Source organism: Prionailurus bengalensis, chromosome A1 (genome assembly GCF_016509475.1).
Source record: "Prionailurus bengalensis isolate Pbe53 chromosome A1, Fcat_Pben_1.1_paternal_pri, whole genome shotgun sequence".
NCBI lineage: Eukaryota > Metazoa > Chordata > Mammalia > Carnivora > Felidae > Prionailurus > Prionailurus bengalensis.
Genome location: NC_057343.1, coordinates 133,723,365 through 133,750,570, shown reverse-complemented (window position 1 = coordinate 133,750,570; position 27,206 = coordinate 133,723,365). Strand labels below are relative to the sequence as shown.

At 34.4% G+C, this 27,206-nt stretch overlaps 1 protein-coding gene across 9 annotated transcripts in view; it reads right to left on the bottom strand.

The window, feature by feature from the left end:
* ERBIN (erbb2 interacting protein) overlaps positions 1-27,206 on the bottom strand; it is a 134,056-nt gene that overhangs the window by 44,638 nt on the left and 62,212 nt on the right. For 8 of the 9 annotated variants that reach the window (XM_043591399.1, XM_043591418.1, XM_043591427.1 and 5 more), the window contains exons 5-14: positions 21,018-21,096; positions 19,362-19,451; positions 17,268-17,324; positions 12,839-12,902; positions 9,487-9,561; positions 8,525-8,669; positions 7,204-7,276; positions 6,753-6,882; positions 6,342-6,457; positions 4,161-4,230 (exon numbers count right to left, since the gene is read on the bottom strand). In XM_043591399.1, coding sequence (XP_043447334.1) covers positions 4,161-4,230; positions 6,342-6,457; positions 6,753-6,882; positions 7,204-7,276; positions 8,525-8,669; positions 9,487-9,561; positions 12,839-12,902; positions 17,268-17,324; positions 19,362-19,451; positions 21,018-21,096 — 899 coding nt within the window. Of the gene's footprint in view, positions 1-4,160; positions 4,231-6,341; positions 6,458-6,752; positions 6,883-7,203; positions 7,277-8,524; positions 8,670-9,486; positions 9,562-12,838; positions 12,903-17,267; positions 17,325-19,361; positions 19,452-20,638; positions 20,786-21,017; positions 21,097-27,206 lie in introns of those variants that run through there. The other variant, XM_043591464.1, reaches the window with a different exon arrangement.

The following is a 27,206-nucleotide window of genomic DNA, read 5'->3' as shown; positions in this document are numbered from 1 at the left end:
AGTTCCTCATCTTGGTAATTTTATCGATTTCCATCTTGTCACTTCAGCCACATCTGAAGCTCATCTTTGCTTTTACTGCCTTTCTTCTCACACACATGCATTTTTCACATACTCCATTGATGTGACCTTTTAAGTTATGCCCTAAATATACCAGCTCTTCTTTGGCCCTACTGTCATTATCTTACTTCAAGCCAACATTTTCTATTGCCTTGAGTATGGCAATAGAAACGCCCTCCAACCAGTCTCTCCTGCCTTCACACTTGTCACCACCATTCCTAGTTAAATCCACCTTTCACAACGCAGCCCAAAAAACATTCCAAAATATCAATCTGATCTTACTACTTGCTTGTTCATATGTTATAATGGTTCACCATCAACTACAGTAGGGTTGACATGTATCACAGGATCACTTCTTCCTCTTAAACTGATGGTATATATGAATAATTGATTAGGACTATGATGACCAAAAACCCAGTTTGCCTGGGACATTCACATTTTACACATGCAGTTTTGACACAATTATTGTAAAGTCCCTTTTCGATAACATGGACAATAAATTACAGAGACACCCTAATCACGGCAATTTTCCACAGAGCCTGAATAAGACTTCCAAATCCTTAAAACAATCTTTCAGAAGTCACTCATAATTTATCAGTGTTAATATGCAAGATTAAAAAAAACCATCTATTTACCATTCTTGAAATACAATGCAAGTTCCTCTTGAAATATAATATAAAATCTTCCATGACCTGTTTATCTCTTTGGCCTCATTTGCTACTCTTCCATCCCAAAGGTTATGTTCTAGTCACAATGAACCACTTGTACAGTTACCTAGTACACTAGACTTCTTCATCAAAAAGTGCTCAGGTTTATAATATTCCTTCTAACCAGAATATTCTTCCCCTTTCTTTGTTTAAATCCTATGATTATTTTGAGAATTAGTCATTGCAGGAATCTCCTCCTCTGGAAAACCTGCCTTTACACCCCCAAGTTAAACTCTTTTTTGAACCTGAAGCCCAGTCCGACCAAGTCACATTGTATTACAGTGACCTTCTTAATAGCCTTATGTATCCCAGCTTAGTCTGCCTGGCACAAAACAGTGTTCAATAAACAGTTCTTGAATGAAAATGACAAAATGAACGAGGAAACAAATCAACTGCTCTGTTTAAGACTTCAAAGACTCATGAAAAACCATGTTATTCCATGTTCTGCAGGTGCTACATGGTCAGTGAAATATTCAAGAGCAATTTATTCTGATAATTCATAATCAGACTACTTTTACATACCTTCTCCCCTATAATTTGTACTTCCACAGCAAAATGACTACTTCATATTGTAAGGGAGGTAATATGGCTTACACAGGATGCTTCATGATTTATTACTTTACTATTCTGTCAAACTTTGAGAAAAACACAAAACCCCTCATCACTACAATTTTTATTTTTTATAAGTAATTAACAGACGGGGAACAAGGAGAAGATAATGAGAGAACATTGTAAATATGAAAAACTGTCTTAGATACCAGATAATTTCACTAAAATGAGTTGTCTAACATACTTTGCTGGTATTCATTACCTAAAATAGCGCTATTATACTAAAAAAGTCTCAAGAGTCCTCAAGACCAGGAGCCATGTCTCATTTATACTATAATAACTAACTGGCATAAGCCAGAGCCCAGCAATGTTCTGTGAATCCAGATGCAAAATTTCGTAACATTTCACACTAAATACTCAATTAAGAGGGATTAGAAATAGGAGTTCTACATATACATGAACTGACACATTTAATGATGATGAAATAATCACCGTGTTTAAGCTGTAACAGAAACAAAGGTATCATCATTTTAGTATTTCCTACCCTAACTTGTAGAACAAGTAAATACTACAATCTGATTCTGAAGCATGGATTAACAATTTAAGGCTTTTAGTTCAGTAATGAGAGGTAAGAAAAGAGGTCTTGGTTAAGAAGTTTGCAGAATCTTGAAATATAGCCAAGTGGGTTTCTTTACTCTAGTAACATGTAAGAGTTGTTAATATAATCCCAAAGAAGGATATAACACAGTCTCCTGAGCAAATTCAACTATGGAACTTAAGAATATCTTATGAGACTCATGTATCCAAACCTTGGGAAAATAAACAGATTATTATAAGGTATTGCTCAAAGTCAAATGCTAAGCATCAATTTATTAAAAAGGTACTCTGCCTTGCTAAAGCAAAGCAAAACAAAACAAAACAAAACAAAACAAAACAAAACAGTAAGACATAGCTGAGAATAGATACGGAAAAAAGATTTCCTCATACTTACAGATAGTAAGTTAACCCTTATTTTGTTTAGGACCTACAATCTATTATTTTGGTGACATTATACAGGAGATTTCTTATCATTTAAAGTACAACGTTTCTAACAATCTACACTGCGAATCCTAAGACATTTCAAATTAAACTCAAAATACATTTTTCCAATGTTTTTCACAGGTGAATTATAGCTACTATTTGCAAGGATAAAATGCTCACATTTAATTCTAAAACCAAGGCAAATACAGAGAGATACATCCATCAACTGTCCAAATGGGAACTGAGCCACAGTACTAGGGTAAATCCACAGTCATGACCTTCCTGCCTCTCATGCATTATATACACTTGAATTAGTATTTCATCCCCACTATTCTGCTAAAACTATGTACTCTTCTCAAGGTTAGTAACTACTTCTGACTTGACAAACCTCGTGGTCAATTACAAGTCCTCATCTACGGGACCCACCAGCAACAATCTGTCGCAGTTGATCTTCCTTCAGATGGCTCTCTAGATAACACCCCCTCCTGATTGGCTGGTTCTTCTTATTCTCCTTTTGGGGCCCCTCTCATTCCTGAGCTCAATCTTTGACCTTTTCTTCTCCATCCTCTCTCCCTAGTAATTTCATGCACTTCCATGGTGTTAAATCCTCCTTTTGTACAATGTTGACTCCCATATTTTATCTCTAGCCAGTATACTTGACAGTCAACTACTGGCCTGATGTTCCTACATTCCTTTTCATCGTCTCCACTCAATAGTTGAAGCCCAGCAATACCTTCTTCTAAACTACTACAAAAGCCTCTTTATTGAACTTTCTCCTTGCAATATAGAATATTCCACTCTCACCCTAAGCACCCACAGACTGTTTCTCACATAAGTGTCAAAATAATCTTTTAAAAATGTACATCACATCTTGCCATTCCCTAGCATGAAATACTTCAGCAGATTTCTATCTAAGTCAGAGTAAAACCCCAATTCATTAGCATGGCCTACAAGGTCATATGTGATCTATAGTGCCAGTTTTCCTATCTGATCTAATCTTACTCAATTCTCTTCCTTACTCACTTTATTCCAGCCCTGAGTGCTTTATCTATTTCTCAGTTACACCAAGCTCATTCGAATATTAGGACTTGCACTCTTAAAATTATTTAAATGCACCTCTTCTACCAACTCACTGTCCCAGTCTATGTATGGTTCACTCCTAATTTCATGTGCCTGTCTGCTCTACTGGTCCTCTTCCTCAGAGAGATACACTTCCTAAATCATCCTATTTAAAATAGGATGTTTACTCTTGCCCTGCTACTTTTCTATTGTCTCAGGTTCTGTTTTTCTTGGTAGCTCTGACATACTATTACATAATTACTTGTTTCTACCTCCCTTGAAAATGTAAGCTCAATGAGAATATAAAAATATTCTATTTGCTTCATCAATGTATCTCAAGTTCCCAGAGCAGTTCATGGACTATTGTAACCCTTCAAAAAATGTTTATCTATCCAAGTCCAGGAAATAACTTTTAATTCCTTAGAAACACTTCTTTAAGGTGTGTGAAACTTCATTATCAAATCTCTACACGTATACTCAAGAGGATCACTATAAAACCTTCAAAAAGTGAGAGAGTATTGAATCTGATTTCTTAATTTATCTTTTTACAGATTCAGGAGAAATTAGACAGTCCAACAGGATTTACTGTTTTCAATCTACACAAATTGCACATAAATTATCTGTATCTAAATATTTTCATTTTTCCTTACATACATTTTAAAATGTGTACCAGAGTATAACTGCTCTTAAATGAGCCTACATAAATTATTATGCATAATCATATAACACAATTGGAATTGCAGTAACATACAAACTCAGAATGCCTACCTGATTATCTGAGAGCCACATAGCAGTCAACTGCTGAAGTTTTGTAAAGCTAAAGGGCAAATTCTTTAATCTGTGAATACAAAAAATACAAACAAAAGTAAAATAAGAAATGTTAAAATATAAGAGCAAAATCTAATGGTCTTCTAAACAATTTTATATTATTGAATATGAAAACAGAAAAATATTTAATTTAGTAGAGAAGCCAATATAGGTCTTTGACATAAGTTATAAGACAAAATATTATTTTATAAGAATTCATTTAAAAATATAATTCTTCAATCAATTCAGCAAGGGGAAAAATGAATAATTTAATAATCTCAAAAAAATTATCTGCTAAGAAAAAATGTTAACTATCCCTACTTTAATGTTTAAAAAAATTTTTTTTTTCAACGTTTATTTATTTTTGGGACAGAGAGAGACAGAGCATGAACGGGGGAGGGGCAGAGAGAGAGGGAGACACAGAATCGGAAACAGGCTCCAGGCTCTGAGCCATCAGCCCAGAGCCCGACGCGGGGCTCGAACTCACAGACCGCGAGATTGTGACCTGGCTGAAGTCGGACGCTTAACCGACTGCGCCACCCAGGCGCCCCATATCCCTACTTTAATGTAAAGACAAGAACACATTAGGCAATGTCTCATAAAATTGCTCTGGATATTTTATTTATATTTAAAAGAACAAATTATTATAGGAAGCCTTAGTGATAGTCTGTTAATAAAAAAAAAAAAAAGCACTGTTCTGGGTTTCATTATGCGCCAAAACTTTCATATTCCAAAGACTATTTAAACACTGTAATGAGTAAAAAACAAAGTAATATGAAGAACTCATTAAAATGCCAAATTAAAATAGCACCCTATTTAAAACAGAGTATCTATTTAAACCTTCTATCTTATTATGCCTATCTGCTCTGCTATGCCTATCTTCCAAGGCAATTTGCTGGAACCTATAGCTCTAGCTTTGGGGTACAAAGTATAGGCAGAAATCAGGAATGATTTTTTTTTTTTTTTACTTTTTTTTTAATGTTTATTTATTTTTGAAACAGAGAGAGACAGACCATGAACGTGGGAGGGTCAGAGAGAGAGGGAGACACAGAATCTGAAGCAGGCTCCAGGCTCTGAGCTGGCAGCACAGAGCCCGACGCGAGGCTGGAACTCACGGACCGTGAGATCATGACCTGAGCCGAAGTCGGACGCTTAACTGACTGAGCCACCCAGGCGCCCCTGATTTTTTTTTTTTTTAAAAAGCAGTGGTTATTCTTAAATAAAATGGAACAGTCTGAAAATGCTAATTAGTCAGAAAACTGGGCTTATATTAAAGTTCTACTTTACAAGCTAAGTGAGTCATCTTAAATTCAAGTTTTAATTTTCTTCTCATAAAATGACAGTATGTATCGTACTATTTCACAGTGTTGTTTTGAATGCTTCATAAGATACTATGAAAGCAAAATGTAAAACCCCTCTACAACCATTCTTTTATCATTATTAGGACCTTTGCTTCAAGAAAAATTACAGACAATCTGTTCTTAACTTAAAAATTATTCCAATTTAGCAGCTCTAGTGATCTATTTACTCTACACTGTGTTTCCCGAGCTATGTGAATAGGTGCCTAATCACATCTCTGCTCAGAAAAGCACAGGAAGCAGATCAGATTAAAAGTTGTGTCATTCAGCAGCAGTATTAAAGTGAAGATCTGACTTTAGGGATAAAAAAGGTGACGGTAAGAGGGGCGCCTAGGTGGCTCAGTCAGTTGAGTGTCCAACTTTGGCTCAGGTCATGGTCTCACAGTTTGTGGGTTCAAGCCCCAATCAGGCTCTGTGCTGACAGCTCAGAGCCTGGGGCTGTTTTGGATTCGGTGTCTCCCTCTCTCTGCCCCTACCCTGCTCACGCTCTGTCTCTCTCTCTCAAAAATAAACATTAAAAACAAAAATTTTTTAAAAGGTGACTATAAGGAAAGATGTAGAGCTAAACTTGCAAGTTATATGGCTGAAGTTGACACAAAATGGACTGCAACAAATAACCACAGTATAAAACCACAGGTAAAATTAGGTCATTCTTTCAAATGAAAATTCTATTTAAAAACCAAAAAGAAGTTGAAAAGAAAAACATGCATTTGATTTTCTATCATATAATGAAACTTTAATTTCATCCATTCAGTGTCTTCTATAAACCAACAGCATTACAAACCTATTGTCACTTAAATTGATGACTTTTAATTTTTGCATATCACCCATTTCCTCTGGAAGTGTCTCAAGTTTATTGGAATGGAGAAATAGCACAGTTATATTTTTCCAGCTTCCAATCTGAAAGAGAAACATAAAATTGGGGATCAAAATTCTGGCCTACTGCTTAATAGACATAGGTAAAATACAATTTTCCAACATTTTTCTCATTTATAAAAGGAATCATATTTTTATTTATTAATTTTCATGTATAAAGAAAAGTTGGTATCTCTGTAAAACAGTATAGCTAATTATTATTCAGAAATTAAATAACTTAGTTACATAATTATTTCTGAAAGAAAACAGAAAAAAACCCACTGGATAGCCATAATAAATAATATGAAAAAAAATTCAAGGCAAATTTAAAATATTGTACCTCTGGGGGTAACTGTTGTAAATAATTATGATCTGCAGCAAAGGTTCTTATATTAGTAAGCTGTCCAACAGATGAAGGCAAAGCTTCAACTTCATTGAAGCTACAATCCAGTTCTTCTATTGATGCTAACCTTTAGTTAAAATAAATGACATACATTATTTTTTAAAAGTTTCCTATATAATATCCAAAACTTTAGAATCTTGACTTTAACAAATCTAGCAAAACTCTATCTCCACTAAACTTATTAAAATAGGTCTATCTTTGCTTTAAATCTATCCAACCTATAACCAATTACTTATTTAAATGCTTATGGAATCTCCCTTAGATGCTACTTTTGCATTTATCTGAAAATATATATGGCTGAATGAAACATATATATGATATACATATAAACATAAATATATAAAGCTGAATGAAAGCCAAGTCTTCTAGTGATTCAGAAAAATCTTACCCTCCTATAGAGTCTGGCAGATACATTAACTGATTTTCATCTATTTTTAGAGTTGTTACATTCTTCAATGAACCTATTTGAGGGAAGAAATAATATTCAATTTTCCAGCTGGAACTAGAAGCAAGTCAATCAACAGTTAATGTGAGTATATATTACATTTGACAGGAATCATGTAGAACTTTCTTAGTCAACTTATCTAAAAAAGAAATCAACCTAATCTCATCTCCTCACTCCTCATCTCATAACTCTGTACTCCCTTACCCTATATTTTCAATTTTCACCTATATAACACCTTTTAACATTAGTGTGTATTTATTTTACTCCCGCTAAAATGTAAGCTTCATAAGTGTAAGGACTTCTGTCTGTTTGTTCACAGTTGTAGCCCTGCTCCTTAAAACAATGGCATGGCACAAGTGAGTACAAACAAAAAGGAAATAGTGTATAACAAACTATTCTGTGTACTCTAAATACTAAAACAATAAAAATTGAGTGTGGAATTAAAAGTGGCGAATAAATCATAGCAGAATTTGCAAAATGTAACATAAGCCAAAACAACTACATAATCTGATAAATATATATAAATATTTTTTGGTTCCTATGTTTAAACATCATGAAGATGGCAAGGTTTACGTTTTTGGTTCTTTAAACTAATTCAATTTCCTTGAAGCATCATCAGACTACAAGCAACTACACATATGTAGGCTCTCATAGGATTTGCTAAACTGTTTTGTTTTTTCATCTGTGAGCCTAAAATGAAGGAAGACTAAAAAAAAGTTACTAGATGAGGGCTATGATCAGAAGTTAAACAAAGTTTCGATAACTTAACCTCTTTTTAAAGAATTTAAATTTTATTAGAGTGATAAAAATGACATTTCCGTAAAGAAAAATGCAGTAAATGTCAACTAAGAAGTAAAATGTGTAAGTGATCACATGAAGAAAAAATTCATATAAGATTCGTGACTGGCAGTATAAGAAAATTAGCTCACAACGAGGGTCCCTGGGTGGCTCACAGTTGGTTGAGCATGTGACTCTTGATTTTGGCTCAGGTCATGATCTCACATTTTGTGAGTTTTGAGCCCCACATCCGGCTCTGCGCTGACAGTATGGAGCCTGTTTGGGATTCTCTTCCTGCCCCTCCCACATGAGCTCTATCTCTTTCAAAAAACTAAATAAATAAATAAACCTAAAAAAAAATAAAAACTAGCTCATCACAAATGAAATTTGATATATGAAAACTTTGAGTCAAGCAATGACAAAAAGGGAATTTCTGAAAGTTCACATTAGTAAAAACTAATTATATGAATTAGAAAGCAATACAAACCAATAGTCTCAGGCAGTTGTTGAAGTGAATTGCTTGATAACAGGAGGTCCTGAAGGTTTTCACATGCTGAAATTCCTTCTTCAATCATTTCAATATTATTCTTAGAAACATCCAAATATGTGAGCTGTTTCAAACTACCAATAAACTAGAAGTAAAAAATGGGAAATCTAATGACTCTATTAAGCTTATTTATGCCAAGTTTAGGTAATAAACTCAATACCAAGTTATAATTCATTACTACACATTTATATGAGAGAAAAGATTCAATTTTTTAGCAAATGCCATGAGTAGGGGTGCCTGGGTGGCTCAGTCAGTTAAACATCTGACTCTTGATTTCAGCTCAGGTCATGATCTCTACAGTCTGTGAGATTGAGACCCATGTCTGGCTCTGTGCTGACAGCGCAGAGCCTCCTTGGGATTTTCTCTCTCCCTTTCTCTCTGTTCCTCCTCTGCTCACACGCTCTGTCTCTCAAAATAAATGAACAAATTTTTTAAAAATGCCATAAGTAAAGTATTCAGTAATAAAGCTAGAGCTCCTGCTAAGAGCCTAAGCAGAGTGACAATGGGCTTATACTTTTCTTTGGGAACTCAGCTGTCACCACTGACTAGGGCGATAGGACATATAGGCAATCTCATGTTCTTCAGGTATGGGAATAAGCAAAACGTCAGCTGATAAGACACAAACTATGTGGAAAATACCCTACTTAACAATTCTCTGGACAAAATGATTTAGGATATAAACTCAATTGCAACCACAGAGAAGGATACAGTCGAGGATATTAAAAAGCGATTATATTATAAAAGTTTACTATGGGAAGTTTCTGATTTTAATCAAGGATGTATTAACAGTAAAAAAAAAAGTAATTTAGTTCAATTTAATAGTAATCTGAAAATGTACAATTCATAAAACTGCAAAGGACAGATAGCAATAAGAGAATCCATTTAAAGTTTGATATACATACCCCTGGGATAAAAGTCAGTCTATTACCATCCATCCAAAATTCTTTCAATCCACTTAGTTGCTCAAGTACTTCAGGCTGTTTGGATAAGAAGGGGGCGAAGAGGTTCAATACTTTACTTGAAAGTTTTTATTTGGCAAAAGAAGCTCTAGGGAACTTCTAATGATGACTTCTACTTTAAAACATTAAATAAATAACTGGGGGGTGGGAAGCAAAGCCAAGATTCGAGACTTTCCACTACATAACAGTTATTACAGTGATATTACTAAAAAAGAACTCAAAGATAGGCATTCCAGAAGAGTAGAATACATAAAACTCATTTAAGCCTTTGATTACACAACAGGCTTGAGTATTTATAAAATTAATAAAGAAATAAAAATAAGACCCATTGCTTTTAAGAGTATGATAAAAAGATACTCTTAATTATTATCTGTAAAAAGATTTAGCCTTTTATGAAAACCACAAAGATACTCCCTGATGACTAAGAGAGAGGAAAATAAAGAAAAAAAAAATCTTAAATGTCCAATAAAAAAGGAAAGGTAAGCAAACCAAGGCATAATCACATGGCACACATATTCTGTTATTTTGAACTTCCAGCAATTACAAAGTGAAATATCGTTTGTAGTATGTGGTTAACAACCAAAAAATTAATGAGAGGGTTGCAGTGGACCTTCTTGGTATTGAGACAAAACTTGATCTTGGGCATTTTGCCCTTGCAGGCTCTGTTGAATGCATTCTTCAAAGGTATTTCTGTCACCACACAAACCTGTGTCGAGTCATTAACACTGTGATGGCAGAGAGTACCATCATATCTAATCAACATGATAACACAATTAATATGTAAAAGTCATGTTGTTCAGATTCACTGCTAACGTAAAAATACAGGTAAGAATTCTAAGTGTAACTTGGATAAAAAGAAATATTCTTCTGTGCTTTATCTGTTACCATTCTAAGGGTAAGTTTTAAAAAAAATGTATAATGCTGGAGATCAAAATGTACAAAAATTAATTAATTGGAAAGTTGTTGATTCACAGAATTAATAATAATGAAGATTTTTCAAATAGTTAATGTGGAAATAGATTAATACATATAAAAATGTTAAGTTTAATAAGTTAGGAAGCACAGTATATGTATTTTTCTCAAAAGGAGTAAAAACTTCTACCAACACACAATAAAACCCATCATAAGCCATCTTCAATTAAAATAAAAGAATATGAAAGAGTATTTCAGAAAATAAATGAAGTATCCAAAACAACCATGCTCTCCCACTGACATTGAAAGTTAACTAATAGGTGAACAAATGTATAATACAATAACCTATATGGTAATCATGAAGCTGACAATATTGAGAAATTCTTGTTTTTAAGATTATCATTTGACAAGACACATGAAAAGCCGCTCAATGCCACTCATCATCAGGGAAATACAAATCAAAACCCACAAAAAAATATCACCTCACACCTGCCAGAATGGCTAAAATCAACAAGACAAGAAACAAGTTTTGGTGAGGATGTGGAAAAAAAGGAACCCTCTTATACTGCTGGTGGGAATGCAAAGTGGTACAGCCATCGTGGAAAACCTTAAAGTATGCAGATACCTTAACGAATTAAAACTATGATTCAGCAATTTCACCACTGGGTATTTACTCAAAGAATACAAAAACACTAATTCAAAAAGATATATGTACCCCTATGTTTATGACAGCATTATTTACAATAGCCAAAATATGGAACAACCCAAGTGTCCATCGATAGACGAACGGATAAAGAAAATGTGTATACAGATACAATGGAACATGATTCAGACGTAAAAAAGAATGAGATCTTGCTATCTGCAACAACATGAATAGCTCTAGAGCATAATGCTAAGCAAAATAAGTCTGTCAGACAAAGACAAATACCACATGACTTCACTTACATGTGGAATTTAAGAAACAAATCAAATGAGCAAAGAAAAAAAAAAAGAGACAAATCCAGAATCAGAATCTCAACTATAGAGAACTGATGGAAGTGGATGTGCAGATGGGTGAAACAGGTGAAAGGGATTATGAGTGCTCTTAATGAGCACTGAGCAATGTACAGAGTTGCTGAATCACACTATATGATACATCTAAAACTAATGTTAATGGTCCATGTTAATTATACTAGAATTAAAAAAAGATTGTCATTTTAAATCAACCATAATTTTAAGAAAGAAACAAACATAATGTAAAAATTTTAATGATATTTAGATCCACAAATTCCTTTCCAAAAAAATATCTAGCTTATTTTCTGAGTTCTTTTGGAGAACTCACTAACGACAAAAATCTACTTACATACTCCTTTCCTTTCTGATTCCATATCATAGCACATTTTGCATACAAAGCAAAAACAATTCAGAAGTCTAATTGCAAACTCAAAAATTGTTTCACTCAATGTTTTTCCTTTAGCTATTCAGTAAAATTATAGAAAAATATTTTATCATTGAATAAATTTCTGACCAATAGGGAGTTAATTTTGACTTAGAAATACTTTTTTTTTTAAAGATTTTTTAATGTTTATTAATTTTTGAGAGACAGAGGGCAAGAAGAGGGAGGGGCAGAAATATTTTTTCTGATATATTCTAGGCTGATATAACTTTGTTTTTTCCTTATAATCTCTCACATTGTCTACTTAGTGTGCCTAAAAACTTTTAGTTATCTTTTCCATGGGTTTCCCTTTTTTTTTTTCACGTTTTATTCTCACTACTATCAGCTACTTCTATCTGTTTGGTTACTCTTCCCTGTTAAGAATTTTCATATCTTTTCTCTTAAAAATATGTGTATATCTTTACCCTATTTTATACTTAAAAACGCAAAGAAATAGGGGCGTCTCAGTGGCTCAGTCAGTTAAGCGTCCGACTTCGGCTCAAGTCATGATCTCACTGTTCAGGGGTTCAATCCCCACATCGGGCTCTGTGCTGACAGCTCACAAAGCTGTCTGGAACTTGCTTCAGAGTCTGTGTCTCCCTCTCTCTCTGCCCCTCCCCACTCATACTCTGTCTGTCTGTTTCTCTCTCTCTCTCTCTCTCTCAAGAATAAACATTTAAAATTTTTCAAAAAAAGGGGCACCTGGGTGGCTGGCTCAGTTGGTTAAATGTCTGACTCTTGATTTTGGCTCAGGTCATAATCTCATGTTTCATGGGATTGAGCCCCATGTCAGGCTCTGCATTGACAGCATGGAGCCTGCATGAGATTCTCTCTCTTCCTCTCTCTCTCTCTCTCTCTCTCTCTCTCAAAAATAAACAAATAAACCAAAAAAATACGAAGAAATAAATACATTAATTTTCACATGTTCTCAAATATAAGACTTATGGATAGAGACTGGTGTGAACTTACCACTTCTGTGAATTCATTACTTCCCAAATCCAATCTTTCCAGTTGGGTCAGTCTATTCATGGTTCTATGTACAAGGGATTAATGAAGAATTAAGTATACAAAAATATCAATTACCTGGAAGCTTTCAAAATTAATGTGTTAAATGTTCTTATGTAATACCTTATGTATAGGCTTTCACATATTGAGAAAATAAAAACAATTTCTCAGAAAAGTCATCTATAATTAATTTCTAAACAAAGCAAGTTTTAAATTATTCTCTAATTTTGGCTTCTCCCCAGGTTTTCATTTGTATTCATAAGTAACTGCAGTAAGTTTAAACCCTGTAGACCAGAATGTGAGTAACTGGCTTTCATTTTTTTCACAGAAAAAATTTTCATATAAGTCAACTAATAAATTAGACTGGCAGCTACATAGTTATTATTATCTTCTTTCAAGCCTTGTCATATATTTATAAACCTTCAATAGAGCTGATTCTGAAAATTAATACTCAAAATTCTAAGAACAGTAAATATGACATTTCTCCCCATATTTTCAAATTAAATTCAATACAACTCAAAATAAAGTTTTATAAGAATCACAAATATGAGTAGCTGAAATTTATTTTAAATTAAAGCCAGAATACACTATTTTTAACTTCCAACTTAATATCAATATTTTTCTGAAATTCTAGAGACTTGAGAAATGTACAAGAAGTAATTCATAATAAACTAAGTTGTAGTTTTCTGTCTCCATCAAAATGGCATTTTAAAAACCTTAACTAATTAATTCAAGCACATATTTATACTCTTAAGTTAGTATTTTTAGAGAAACCTAGTATTTGACAGATTGAGGTACTACTAGCTACCCAGATAAAGAACTCTGTGTTACGATTTTTTTTGGATATGACAAAATGAAAGCAAAATACAGTTATTATCATATTATCAATATGTATTAATATGCTAGTAAGTTAAAAATTAACATCATTAAAAAGCAACAGCCTCCTTAAATCACAACACAAGAACAACAGACTATTTTTATCTTCGCTGGGAATTTAACAAATTAGAAAAAGCAAAATAAAATTCACTTAAAACATTTCTCTGGCTTTTTGGTGAAAAAACTAACAAACTTAAGAACACACATAAATGTAATGACACTATGTTACTGACCTAACATTAGAGGACGCAAATTTTCCCCAGCCCTTCCATTTTAAATGTGCCATTCTATCAACATTCCTTTAATTTAAATTATTTCACACCAGATTTTCTCAAAGCTGCTTTATTTAACATAGATTTATTAAGGGCCTAGTCTCGGGTACTATAAATACTATAATTCTACTTCCCTTACTCAGATCTTTGTCCAGAAAATCTCTAAGTCAGTTCTAGTTTGCTTTGTAACAAAGCAAAAAGGTGTATCCAGGATCCTTCTGAAGAAAGATTAGATGCTATGATATTAAACTCTTAGGTCCGTAATATCATACTAGGTAAACATTTGAGAAAAGTAGAGAGGTCTTTGAGGAAGGAGGTGAAGACTGAAACAAAACAATCTTATTTTTCTTAATTCAGTATTCTTAAAATGACAAAAGAACACAGCAAATCCACACACAGCAGTTAAACACTACATCAACAGGGTAAGTAATACAAGAGTACAAAAAAGAAAAGTAGCGCACTGGAAAAACTCAATTACGAATGATAGCTTTAGAAAGTGAGGTTTTAAAAGTGATTTACAAAAACGGGAACAACACATGCACATAATTAAGAAGGAAATATAGGGGTGCTGGGGTGGCTTAGTCGGTTAAGCGTCTGATCTGACTCTTCCTGATTTCAGGTCAGGTCTCGATCTCACCGTATGTGAGATCAAGCCCCATGTCTGGGTCTGCACTTGGAGGTGGAGCCTGTTTAAGATTCTCTTTCTTTCTCAAAACAAATAAAAACAAAACAAGGAAATATAGTGTAAAATCCTAGAAGCATCTCCATCTCAACTTGCATTATTGGCAACTTTGATCCTACTTAGACACCTCAAAAGTCTATCTAAGACAAAATTTTATGTTTTCACTTTCAAGTCTTTTCATTTAAGATCCAGCTTCTTTCTTCAAGGATAAACTAAAAACAATACCCCTCAAATTTCTTCCTGTGTACTTCTAAAAATTCCTTTGTATGTGACTCCCTTTTACCATTTCTTCTCATGTCACAGAGGAAAAATGCCCATCTTTTGTGTGCTTGGTCCCATGCCCTCCAGTATGAAGATGATATTAAATTTCACTTAGCTACATATCTAAAACAGCTTTTCCATGCACTAATCTTTGATTATAAGAAGGTTCATTCACATAAACGTGAATGCATACTACTTTTGTAACATGCAAAAACTACAGTCTGTTTATAGTTTATGAGGTCTCAAAAGTGTTAATCATGAGTCTTAAGAAGAAAGTAGGTAAGAATTGTATTTTAAAATACATTAGACAGAGCCCAATTTCAAGTTAAATAGGGCGATAAAATAATGAGTTAAAAGTATGATATCAGATAAACCATATTAATTGTAAGCTTAGCTAGTTGAGTAAACAATTTACATCTTTGTTTTCAAGTTTTATTTATTTTTGAGAGACAGAAAAAGGACGGAGGAGGGGCAGAGAGAGAGACAGACAGAGGATCCCAAGTGGGCCCCCCCTGCTGACAGCTGAGAGCCCAAAGCAGGACTCACAAGCCGTGAGATGATGATCTTAGCCGAAGTCAGACGCTTAACCGCTTAACCGACTGAGCCACTCAGGAGCCCCTACATCTTTTTTTTTTTTTTTTAAGGTAGGCTTCACACCCAGCAGAGAGCCCAACGTGGGGCTTGAACTCACATCCTGAGATCAAAAGTCAGATGCTTAATTGACTAAGCCACACAGGTGCCCCAATTTACGTCATATTTGAATCTTTTAGCAGTCAGGTTTTGAACTAATGAGTCATCAATGCCAGTATCCCATCTGTAAAATACTTAAACCTTTTTGAATTTAATATGGTTAATTTCCATTTTAATTTACACTCACAACCATCACTACAAGCTCCAATCATTCGTGCGCTGAACAATGACTCAGTTAATACATAATGTCTTCTGGGAATCAAAACGAGATATGCTCTTTGTCCTCAAAGACGTACATTCATGGGGGGAAGGTTACAAGTACATGTGCACGTGCATATTAGTTGGTCAGGTAAAATGGGAGTAAAATGTATATATAAAAAAAGAATTACGTGGTAAATTTCATAACAGATATAAATAAGATGCCAAAGAAGAGGTAACAATTAACTCTTGACAATTCAATCACAAGAGAAGTTGGCAACATTTTCTATAAAGGATCAGAAAGTAAGTAACTTATGCTTTGTATACAGTCTCTGTCACAGCTACCTGACTCTAACATTAGAGAACAAAAGAAGCCATAAGCAGTTCATAAATGAATGTGTTTCCAGTGAAACTTTACTGACAAAAATAAACAGTGGGCCAGATTTAACAGGACTGTATTTTGCCAATGCTTACACTGCAAGAATGTAGCAATGAATTCAGTGAGTTTTAAGGTACTCCTAAATGGACATAGACTACAGGGCACTTTGAGTCTGTAGATATGTTTTAGTTTTATCTTATTTGCTCTTGGATGGCCATCTCTTCTGATGTTAGCTTACCAGTAGGGGGCCCTCCATCCCACTTCTAATTTACAATAGACTACAAAACCAGACAAATTCTTAGAAATTATAGTTACTCGACTTCACATGAAGACCCTATCGATCCCACTAACGAGTCCTATATATGAAAGCTCTAGTATATGAACTGGGACCTGTATTGGGGACTCAGGTGGGCTTTATATACATATTATTTTCATATTTTAACACAAGACAGAGTTCCAGAAAGCTATGAAATCACTACAAAATACCAACAGCTGCAAAAGTTTTATATTCAACACTACTAATTAAAATATGACCACAAATGTCAGCCTTTTAAAATAATTTTCACTCATATTTTAGGTATTACAAAGTTAACATTTCTCTAAGAATGTAAGAATTCAAAATTTTGGGGTGCCTGGCTGGCTCAGTTAGTAGGGCATGTGACTTCTGCTCTAGGGGGTTGTAAATTCAAGCCTCCCATCGGGTGTAGAGATTACTTAAAAATCTTCAAAAATAAATCTTCTTTTTTTTTTTTAATTTTTTTTTCAACGTTTTTTTATTTATTTTTGGGACAGAGAGAGACAGAGCATGAACGGGGGAGGGGCAGAGAGAGAGGGAGACACAGAATCGGAAACAGGCTCCAGGCTCTGAACCATCAGTCCAGAGCCCGACGCGGGGCTCGAACTCACGGACCGCGAGATCGTGACCTGGCCGAAGTCGGACGCCCAACCGACTGCGCCACCCAGGCACCCCCAAAAATAAATCTTTAAGAATTACTTAAAAATTCTTATTTTAGAAAGGATAACACCTTTACTTACTTTGGCAACATTTTCAACTGGTTTTCTCTAAGCTCTAATATCTGGAGTTTAGTTAATCTGCAAAACAAAACAACAAATCAATAATCTATGACAAAGACAATGAATTTAATTATGATGTAATGTAATGCCCTAACAGTTTCAAAGCAACCAATATTTATTGTGTAATTATAAAGTAAGAAAAGATGATTTCTGCTCCTCAGAATTAGTGGGGGAGGGGGAGAGTTAAACACTTCTACATACTTAAAGCACGTAATGTACTTAAATATAAATCCTACAGCATTTTCTGTGAAAATGCCTTCCCAAATTATTAGCCGGTAGTAGATTAGAGAACAATAATTCATCTCCAGAGTCTGGCTCTGAGAGAAAAAAGAATAAAAGAATGTAAGGTGATATAAAAAAGGGGAAATCCTCTGGCTGTTCAGTGATGCACATTCCAATAAAATTAGAGGGAAAATGAGCAGATTAGGCAGTCCAGAGGTGCTAGCTAATACCACAATGTTAATCATATTACAAAACATAAATGTATCAAATCAACATATTTGTTTATATTTGTATACCTTAACACACTGTATACCTTTGTATACACTGCATGCCTTTGTATACCTTAACACATTTGTATACCTTAAACTTATACTATGTGTCAAAAATATTTTTTTAAAAAGTGGTCCAAAAGCCAGACACAGAAAAGGAATCTATCAAGCACACTAATTTTTATATATTTACATATATAATGTATACGCATATTACATATATACATACATATAGGTGTTTGTATATAAATATATGTAGCATGATAACATAGCTCCTACAAAACAGTCACTGGACCACAATGCCCAGAATTCATTTTTTCTTAATTGAAATATAGTTGACATATGACATTATTAGTTTCAGGTATACAACATAATGATGTGATATTTGTATATAGTGTGAAATGATCACCAAAGTTAAGTATAGTTAACATTGATCACCATAGTTACAAAATTTTTTTTCTTATGATAAGAACTTCTGAGATCTATTCTCTTAGCAACTTCCAAATATGCAATTCAGTATTGTTAACTATAGCCACTATGCTGTACATATATACTCGTAATTTATTTATAACTGGTACTTTTTGACCACCTTTACCAATTTTGCCCACTCTCACCCAATGGCAACCACCAATCTGTTCTCTCTGCATCTAAGAAGCTCAACTTTTGTTTTGTTTTTAAGATTCCACACATAAGTGAGATCATACAGTACTGTCTTTATTTATAGACTAAAAGGTAAAATTAACGTGCCACTGAACAGCACTTTCTCTAGTAATTAGTTTAAAAACAGTAATAATTCTGGGGCTCTTGGGTGGCTCGGCTGGTGAAGCATCCGACTCTGGATTTTGACTCAGGTCATGATCTCATGGTTCGTGAAATTGAGTCCTGCATCAGGCTCTGAGCTGACACCACGACAGCCTGCTTGGGATTCCCTCCCCCTCTCTCTCTGCCCTCCCATGCTCACATGTTCTCTCTTTCACTCTCTTTCAATAAATAAATAGACATAAAAAAAAATAAAAATAAAAACAGTAATAATTTGATACCTATTATTCATTCATTCACTGATTTGTCTTTTCATTAAGAAAAATTACTCAGACACTATAATGACAAGAAGAACTGCATGTTCAGATATTGGTAGAGGTGTGTAATGGGGTAGACCCCGGAAACACACTTTCTTTTCTCCAGAACTCTGAGTTCAATGGAGAAAACATATAAATCAATAATCAGATCATTTTCAGATGTGATAAATGCTAAGAATAAAGCATTCTGTATCTCAAATATACAGAAATTACCCACATTTAAACCATTTTTGCATATTTTAAATAAATACCAATTCAAGTCTTACATTGCCTTTTCTTCTCAATATTCACTGCTTATAATTTACTTGGGAAAATAAATTCAAAGACAAAATAACAAGTTCTGAAAAAACTATAAAAACCACAATGCTTGAAAATAATTACAAAAGAAGAGCCTATGAAAGTGTAATTAATAGTATAACTGAAGCAACTTGTTTTGTAAACTTTGCAAGAGTTAACAAGAAAAGGTTTCAGAAGAAACTGTAATTTACCTGCCGAAATTAGCTGGCAAGAACTCAAGGAAAGCATCATTTAGATATAGCTGGGTTAGGTTTAACAGCTGAGAAAATCCATCAGGAAGCCTATATAAAATATATCAGAATTTAAGTTAAATTAATACACAGAATTTCAGTCTCTTACTGAATCTCTCTAAGAATGTGTCTACCCAGCACATGCTCTTAACAGATAACAGGCACCTTTTTACTTTTATGAGGGATCCTGAAACATTTCCCTTTTGTAATAATTTGTCTGTTTCAATGTTTATAATTTCATCTCTTTGTAAAAAGGAAATGAAACAGTATTTGTCTCAAGAAGATAAAATGTGCATTAAAAGATCAAGTCTGAATGAGCCAAAATACAGAGAAATGTATTTAGTACATAACTATGACATCAGCAGACACTACTGAAATCTGCCTTATCTAACATCAGTCCAAAGGATTAGATAAGGAATTCCAAACCTTGACAGTTTTGACTTTTGGGGCTGGATAATTCTTTGTAGTGGGGAGGCTGTCTTCTGCACTGTAGTATGTTTAGCAGCAACCCTGGCCTTCAGCCATTAGAAGCCAGGAGCACCACCTACCCCCCACATGTTGTAAAAACCAAAATTGTCTCCAGAATTTGCTAAATGATCCTTAGGGGCAAAATCATTCCCATTTGAGAACCACTAGTTGAGATTATTTTCAATTTCAACATCAGGCCCTTAAACAATCACAAAAAGACTGCATAATTTTATAATAAGCAAATGAAAAGAAATAATTTAAAAAAGCTAAATAAAATCTTAAGGCCATCTGAGAATCTATGTATGTATTAACTTTACCTTTATTTCCTCTGGTTTGCAAAACAAACTATAGATCTATAACTGGGTGCTAGAGGAATATTTTCAGCTAAAGATGAAACATCATCTGTACATGTTTTTCCTGGATTTTAACAAGTACAAAATTCTCTTGCAGTGAGACATCCCAGAGTCTTTGACTGATCTTGTTTCTCTCCTACCTCACACTCCTTCATCTACCACGGCAAATGAAGCATCACTGTTCAGAAAAACTCATTAAATACAGTACTGTAATACATGAAAGTTGGTTTTAGTGTTCGACTTAGCTATATTAAGCTATGCTCTATTCATCTTTTGTTTCACCATTCCATTTTTGCAAAATTTAACAGTTTTGGTGTCAGGAAAGCGTTCTATTTATAGCCACTACCATCATAAAAGAATATTTATGACCTCTGGTATACAGTGTAACCAATCACATGGTTTTGTTGTTGTTTTTACCTTCTTGATCTTTCACTGTCTTTTATTATTTTCGAAAGTTTTAATGTGCTGCACAGCTGATTTGCAAGTGAAGATATTCTTACATTGTGCAAATATCACTGAACAAGGAGACCTGGATTCTAGCCTCGTTTCTGATACAAACTATCTGCGAGACCTGGAACAAAACACCTGCGTTATCTGTTTGGATGTCTAATTTACTTTTGCAAAATATGGGTTTAGAAAAAACACTTAAGAGGTTTCTTTTTAATCTAACATTAAAATTTTGTACAGATTTAAGGCTGATATCAACTAATCATTAAAATATAGAAAGCAATTTTCTACTACTATCTCATAGATGTTTTATTCACAAAAGTAACTTATAACTCAACTGAGAACTTACTTGGAAATAGGGTTTACACTGGCCTCCACAACTGTCAAAACTTTACAATTTTTTATATTTTCTGGAAATTCCTGTATTCCTAGAAAATGAACAGATAATCAATAATCAAATTAAAAGGATCTTTTATAAAAGATAAAATAATAACATAAAATTACCATATACCTTGCAGATTCAAAATTTACCAACTAAGTAGGATCTAGATAAATTGACAACAACATCAATCTAACAGAACTACCTCTACAACGATTTCTCTCTTTTCTCTTCATCTTTTTTCATGTGCCTCTTTATAACTGTCAATTACTAATTTTACCTGCCTTTTTTTCCTTGAGTTCTTCTGAAAATTAGTTAATACCTTCTCTATTTGATGATGTGAAGGATACAAAATGCAGAACACTTAGCAATCTACCTATTTTTCTGCTGTACAAAGATGAATTACTTTTTTTAATGCTGGGCTCCAAATTAAGGTGGCCCCTAACATATGTATATATGTAAGGACAAAACTGAAAACAAAGCTGAAGATAGAAGAGGTTAAAAAAAAATATATGTTTGATATGACAGCAGATATGCCAGAAGGCAGCTGCTGAGCAAAATTTCTGTAAAATACCATACAAATGTTGTGACAAGCCAAATTACAGTAAGCTTTCTAAGCACTTACTCTTATTTTCACAAACTATCTCTGCAAAAATATATTAATAATTTGTGAATAACCCACAAACTTTAAGTAGCAATGTTGTAATCCAAACTAAAAGAATGTGAAATCTTTTTCAAATATTCCAAAAACTCTGTTTGTAAGATTCATTCCTGTAATGACACAGTATGATTATTCCACATGGTTGACACTAAAAGATCATTTAAACTTCTTTCAACTTCATCACTGTATCATTCTTTTTTAAAAAATTTTTTTAATGTTTATTTGTTTTGGAGAGAGAGACAGAGTGCGAGCAGGGTAAGGAACACAGAGAAAAGGAGGCACAGAATCCGAAGCAAGCTGCAGGCTCTAAGCTGGCAACACAGAGACTGACACAGGGCTCGAACCCATGAACTGTGAGATCGTGACCCGAGCCAAAGTCAGATGCTTAACCAACTGAGCCACCCACACATCCTCGTCACTATATCATTCTAAGTAAGCAAGTTTACCACAGTGCCAAACACAGGATTTCAGGTGATGAAATATGAATGGCACAAAATCACCAACTGGCAAATAGTGCAGTAATAACTGTCCAGTCAAAATTCATATAATATTAGTGGGTAAAATATTGATGAAAAATTGGATATTAATATAGTCTCAAAGTTTCTCCAAAAAAGATACTTACTAATCATAAAAGGAATAGAGCAATTATAGTGAAGAAATCTCACAGGCACCGTCCTAAACTGCTTCAAAGTTAGCATCACTAGTTACCAGCATCATCATGTGGCACCTAATCTAAGATGCACTGAGAAGATGCAATATCATTACTCTCATATTCTTGCCAAAAATATGTAACATGAAGTTAATCATAAGCAAACATCAAACAAATCCAAATTTAGGGAAATTCCACTGTGGAACTGGCAACTAACTTTAAAACTATCAAGGTCAAAAAAGACAAAAGGAAGATTGAGAGCTACTCAGGTAAGAGACCCAAGAGTACAACTGGGAGACTGTATCAACGTCAGTATCTATCTTGTTCTAGAATATTACAAAAAGTTACCATTGGGTAAACTAGGTAACAAGCACATAGGATTACTCTATAATTCTTAGAACTGTACATGCATTTACAATTATCTCAATAAAAATTTCAATTAAAGAAATCTGGGCTCAATGATTCCTACGGGAAGGTTTTAGTACCATTGTTTTTATTACAAATTCAATTTCTCTAACAGTCAAAATAATTCATTTTCTCAATTTCAGTTTTAGGAACTTTTGCTGAAATTTATAGAGTTCATGTAAATCTCCAAATCAGCAAATATAAGCAATGATGGATATCTTATGATATTAAGGAATTACTGTTAGCTGGGTTTAAGTATGGCAATAGAGTGATTTCATCTTGACACACTTATGTATGAAAAAGGTTATCCACGATTTGCTTTCAAACAATCAGAGATGGCAAAATAGGAGGTATGGATGGAGGTAGAGTAGGAGGTATTTAAGATACTGATAATGCTGAAATTGATAGGTATACAGGCTTATTCTATTATTCTACTTTTGTGAATGCTTGAAATGTTTCACTATAAAAGATTACGACTGCTCAGTTACTAAAAACAGACTCAGACACAAAAGGACTTCAAAACAGTTACTATTCTTAAAGGGGGAAAAATGGAACATTATCTATTTTTTATTTTTAATCTTTATTTATTTTTGAGAGAGACAGAGACAGAGAGTGAGTGGTGAAGGGGCAGAGAGAGAGAGAGGGAGACACAGAATCAGAAGCTGACTCCAGGCCCCAAGCTGTCAGCACGGAGCCTGACGCGGGGCTTGAACTCATGAACTGCGAGATCATGACCTGAACTAAAGTCAGACGCTTAACCAACCGAACCATGCAGGTGCCCCAAAATGGTACATTATTTAAGAAATAAACAGAAACTTCACAAATGAAAAATAAACTATCTGAATGAAAAATCCACAGGACAGGATTAAAAGATTACACAGGGTGCCTGGTTGGCTCAGTCAATTAAGCAGTTAAGCATCTGACTTCAGCTCAGGTCACGATCTCGAGGTTTGTTGGTTCGAGCCCCGTGTCGGGCTCTGTGCTCATAACTCGGAGCCCAGAGCCTGCTTCAGATATTCTCTCTCTCTCTCTCTCTCTCTCTCTCTCTCCCTCTCTCTCTTCTGTCCCCCATCTCCCACCCTCCCTCTCACGCTCTCTCAAAAATAAACATATTTTAAAAAAGAAAAAAAGACTAGACACTGTAGGAGAAAATTTCAGTGAGCCAGAAGTCATGGCAACAAAAATTAGCCAATCTGAAACACGGGAGAAAAAAAAGAATGAAAAAAAAAAATCAACAAAACTGAGAATACACAGACAATTTCAAACAGGCTAACATGTATTTATCTATCTTTAGAAGTTTATTTACCAGCCTACCACTAAAAATACATGCTCTTTTTTTTCTGTTTTTGTTAATATATTGTCAAATTGGCTAATGTAAAGTGAGCTCTTGGGTTTTGAAGGGAGAACCTTTGCTTTCTCTTTCTTTACTACTTGAATTGGACATGGCAGTTATCAATGTCACCAGATACTTCCAAACTCCTCTCCAGGGTGGCAATGCCAAGTTTCATACCATGGCATCTATACATATTCTATTTTTGTTTTAAAGTTCATTAACTTATTTTTGAGAGAGAGAGAGAGAGAGAGAGAACACCTGTGCAAGCACAAGAGGGGAGGGGCAGAGAGAAAGAGAGGAAGAGAGAGAAGAACCCAAGCAGGCTCCATGCCACCATCGTGGAGCCTGAAGCGGGGCTCAAACTCACAAACTGCAAGATGATGACCCGAGCCAAAATCAAAAGAGTTGGGTGCTTAACCAAATAAGCCACCCAGGTGCCCCTATTTATACATATTCTTGTTGATATCCACTATTATCTTTAAATGCCAATGTAAGGGGTTGAACCTCACCAGCAATAATATAAATTTAAATTTAAATTAAAGCTAGGTATGTTCTTGATATTTTCTAGTGATACTGAATATACTTTCTAGGTATTTTCTAATGATGCCCAATACCTTTTCATGTGTTTAGTGATCATTTTTTCTTTCTTCTTGAACACCTTGTCTACTACACATTTTTCTACTGGATTATCTTTTCATTATTGACTGTAACCATTCTTTAGAAATATTAGTACAGCAAGTTTTTCTCACACATTGTCATGTGTTTTTATTTACCTATTTTGTCATATTGAAATGTCATTCCCTTACTACTATGCTTCTTATATCCTGAACGAGTTATCTTTTCTATCTCGAAGTCATAAAAATACTCTCCTACATTTTCTGTTAATCGTAACTTGTTTCTTGTACTATTAGCCTTAATTCATTTTGCAATTTATTTTAGCACATACTATGAAGAATACCTTTGTTTGTTCTATTTCTCATATAAAAACATTGTTCCAGATGCACCTGGGTGGCTCAGTCATTTGAGCAACAGACTTTGGCTTCTGTCACGATTTCGTGGTTCTTGACTTGGAGCCCTGCATTGGGCTCACTGCTGGCAGCAAGGAGCTGGCTTCGGATCCTGAGTCCCCATCCCCCACTCACTCTCTCAAAAATAAACAAACATTCAAAACAAAACAAAACATTGTTCTAATGCTTACAAAATAGTTGTTTTCCTTATTCCATTGATTTCTAGAGGCACCTCTGTCATATTCCAAATTCTCTCATGGTTATATTTCTAGACAATCTTTTCTTTCAGATCCTTCTACTGATCTATTCCATAGTTTCATGCTTTTCTTCCATTTAGATTGTACACCCCATTTTCTGTAAAGTTCATTTCTAGATATGTGTGATAGATTGATTGCACTGATGGATTTTGCTCCCTATCTCACTCTCTACAATGTGGTGTTTCAACTTTTTCCATCAAAATATTAAGTATAATTTCCCTATTCCTGATTCTGGGCTCAGCCATGTGTTCACCTTTGACTATAAAACATTAACAGAGTGGATGAAATCAAGGGTTTAAATAAGTTCTGGATAATTTCCACTACCTCTCAGACTCATTGCTCTGTGAGAACACGGCTGTGATCACTTGGGCTAGCCTGATGGAGGATGAGATCTATGGCAGAGTGATTCCTGTCATCCCAGCATAGGATTTCCAGCATTGCAATGTAAATGGTCCATTTTTTTTTTAATACTTTTGTTATGTATGCATGTACGTTACATATGTAGGCTTCATGCCCAGCATGGAGCCCAATGTGGGGCTTGAACTCATAACCCCGAGATGAAGACCTGAGCCAAGATCAAGAGTTCGATACTTAACCAACTGAGCCACCCAGGTGCCCCAAACAGTCTTTATCTAGTTTTGTTATGAAAGTATATTTTACCCTTATAGAGTTTTTTACTTTCCCCCATTACCCTAATCTACATAGTTTTTTTATAAATAAGTGATTATCCAAATTCCATGAAGGTTTAGTCAAACTTGCTCTTAAAAGTAGGCTTGGTGGTTTTTCTGACTACCCAATTTAATACTGTATTCACTGGTCTTTTCAAGTTTTCTGCTTCTTGAGTTGATTCTGGAAATTTATTTTTCATTTCATCTAAGTTTTAAAATTTAGTGGCTTTATACTATTCACTCTTTTTCTTTTGAGTGAAAACTTACTTTTTAATAAAATGGTAGCAATAAGAATGTGAGAGATGTTGCTTTTGGAGGTAATGGGGGACAAGAATTTTCTTAATGGTTAAATAAAAACTTAACCCTATTTGAAGTCACAAATTGGAAATACTGATCTACAAAGCATCCCTTTTACCTAGAAATTTAACACCTCAATTATACATTTTAGTGTATGTATACAATGAATTAAAAGTATCTGTGTTTCTTCCGTTACTGCTAAGAGGTTTTATTCACGGTGCTTAGATTTTCTATTCAAAGCACTTATAACTATTTAGTATATTTTACCTTTTTGCACAACAAACATTTGCTAAATTTGACTTACTACCCATAACATCCCTATTTTTTTACACTAATTTTCTTCCTTCTTTTCTCTCATTCATTTACATACAAAATATGTAAGGAGTACCTGGGTGGTTCAGAGAGTTGGGCGTCCAACTCCTGAATTTTGGCTCAGGTTGATTTTGGCTCAGGTCCCGATCTCACAGTCCTGACATTGAGCCCCGAGTCTGGGCTCTGTACTGAGAATCTTTCTGTCCCTCTCCCTCTGCGCCTCCTGGCTTGAGCTCACTCTCTCTCTCTCTCTCTCAAGCAACAACAACAACAAAATATTTAAGGTTACTGAATCATGTTCTTTAGGAGTTAAATTCTTATCAGTCCTTTAAATAATGTGAGACAAATAATTTGTCTCAAGTGGTAATTCTGTTGAGGACACATTAAAAACACTTTAATAGATTAAAACAGTACCCCTTTGCTAAAATGACTTTATACTTTAAAAAACTTGGGGGTGCCTGGGTGGCTCAGCTGGTTAAGCGTCGGACTTTGGCTCAGGTCATGATCTCATGGTTCAGTGCTAAAGTCAGCACAGAGTCCACTTCAGATCCTCGGTCTCCCTCTCTCTCT